Here is a 538-nt window from a genome sequence, read left to right on the forward strand (position 1 = left end):
TCATGTAGGGAGTTGCCATTCTACTAACTTTGAGGCAAAATGGACACAGCAAGTTCTTAGTGTTTTCATGAGATGCTCTAAAATGATTCTCTACATCAGAAAATATTGAAGATCTGAACTGGCAAACCTAGAAATATAAAGAAGGTTTAGTTTAACTTAAAAGTTTATAATGGACATGCAATTATATCAAAGTAGCAATGATGAGGCATTTATTTAGAGGAATATTATGTAACGCTAATTCAATTCTGCTGCCTATACAACCAAGAATTCTATTACTGAAAATAATAAGTATAATCTTTAAAACAGAAAAATTATTATTGAAAGTTTAGGGATAGGTTCTTAAATATAACCAGTTTTTCTTCTTTTTTTTTCAGACTTAGTATCCCCCCACCTTGCTTTAATTTTCAAATTTTGACACCTCTTGTCTTAGAAAGTTTTCCCTGCTATATAGAATAGAGTATTCTCTTTGGATTTTAAATAGCACCCAGGCTATGACAGAGGAAATTTATCTCATCTTGCTATTTGATTTGGAAGTATT

At 30.7% G+C, this 538-nt stretch overlaps 1 protein-coding gene across 1 annotated transcript in view; it reads right to left on the reverse strand.

Annotated features, from left to right (window-relative positions):
* The window catches only part of ZNF280C (zinc finger protein 280C), a 53,821-nt gene that overhangs the window by 22,960 nt on the left and 30,323 nt on the right, over nucleotides 1-538 (reverse strand). Inside the window, exon 12 of the mRNA XM_077766151.1 lies at nucleotides 1-127. Within this exon, the coding sequence (XP_077622277.1) occupies nucleotides 1-127 (127 nt within the window). The remainder of the gene's footprint in view (nucleotides 128-538) is intronic.

This window comes from Crocuta crocuta, unplaced genomic scaffold, assembly GCF_008692635.1.
Source record: "Crocuta crocuta isolate KB4526 unplaced genomic scaffold, BGI_CrCroc_1.0 scaffold1133, whole genome shotgun sequence".
Taxonomy (NCBI): Eukaryota; Metazoa; Chordata; class Mammalia; order Carnivora; family Hyaenidae; genus Crocuta; species Crocuta crocuta.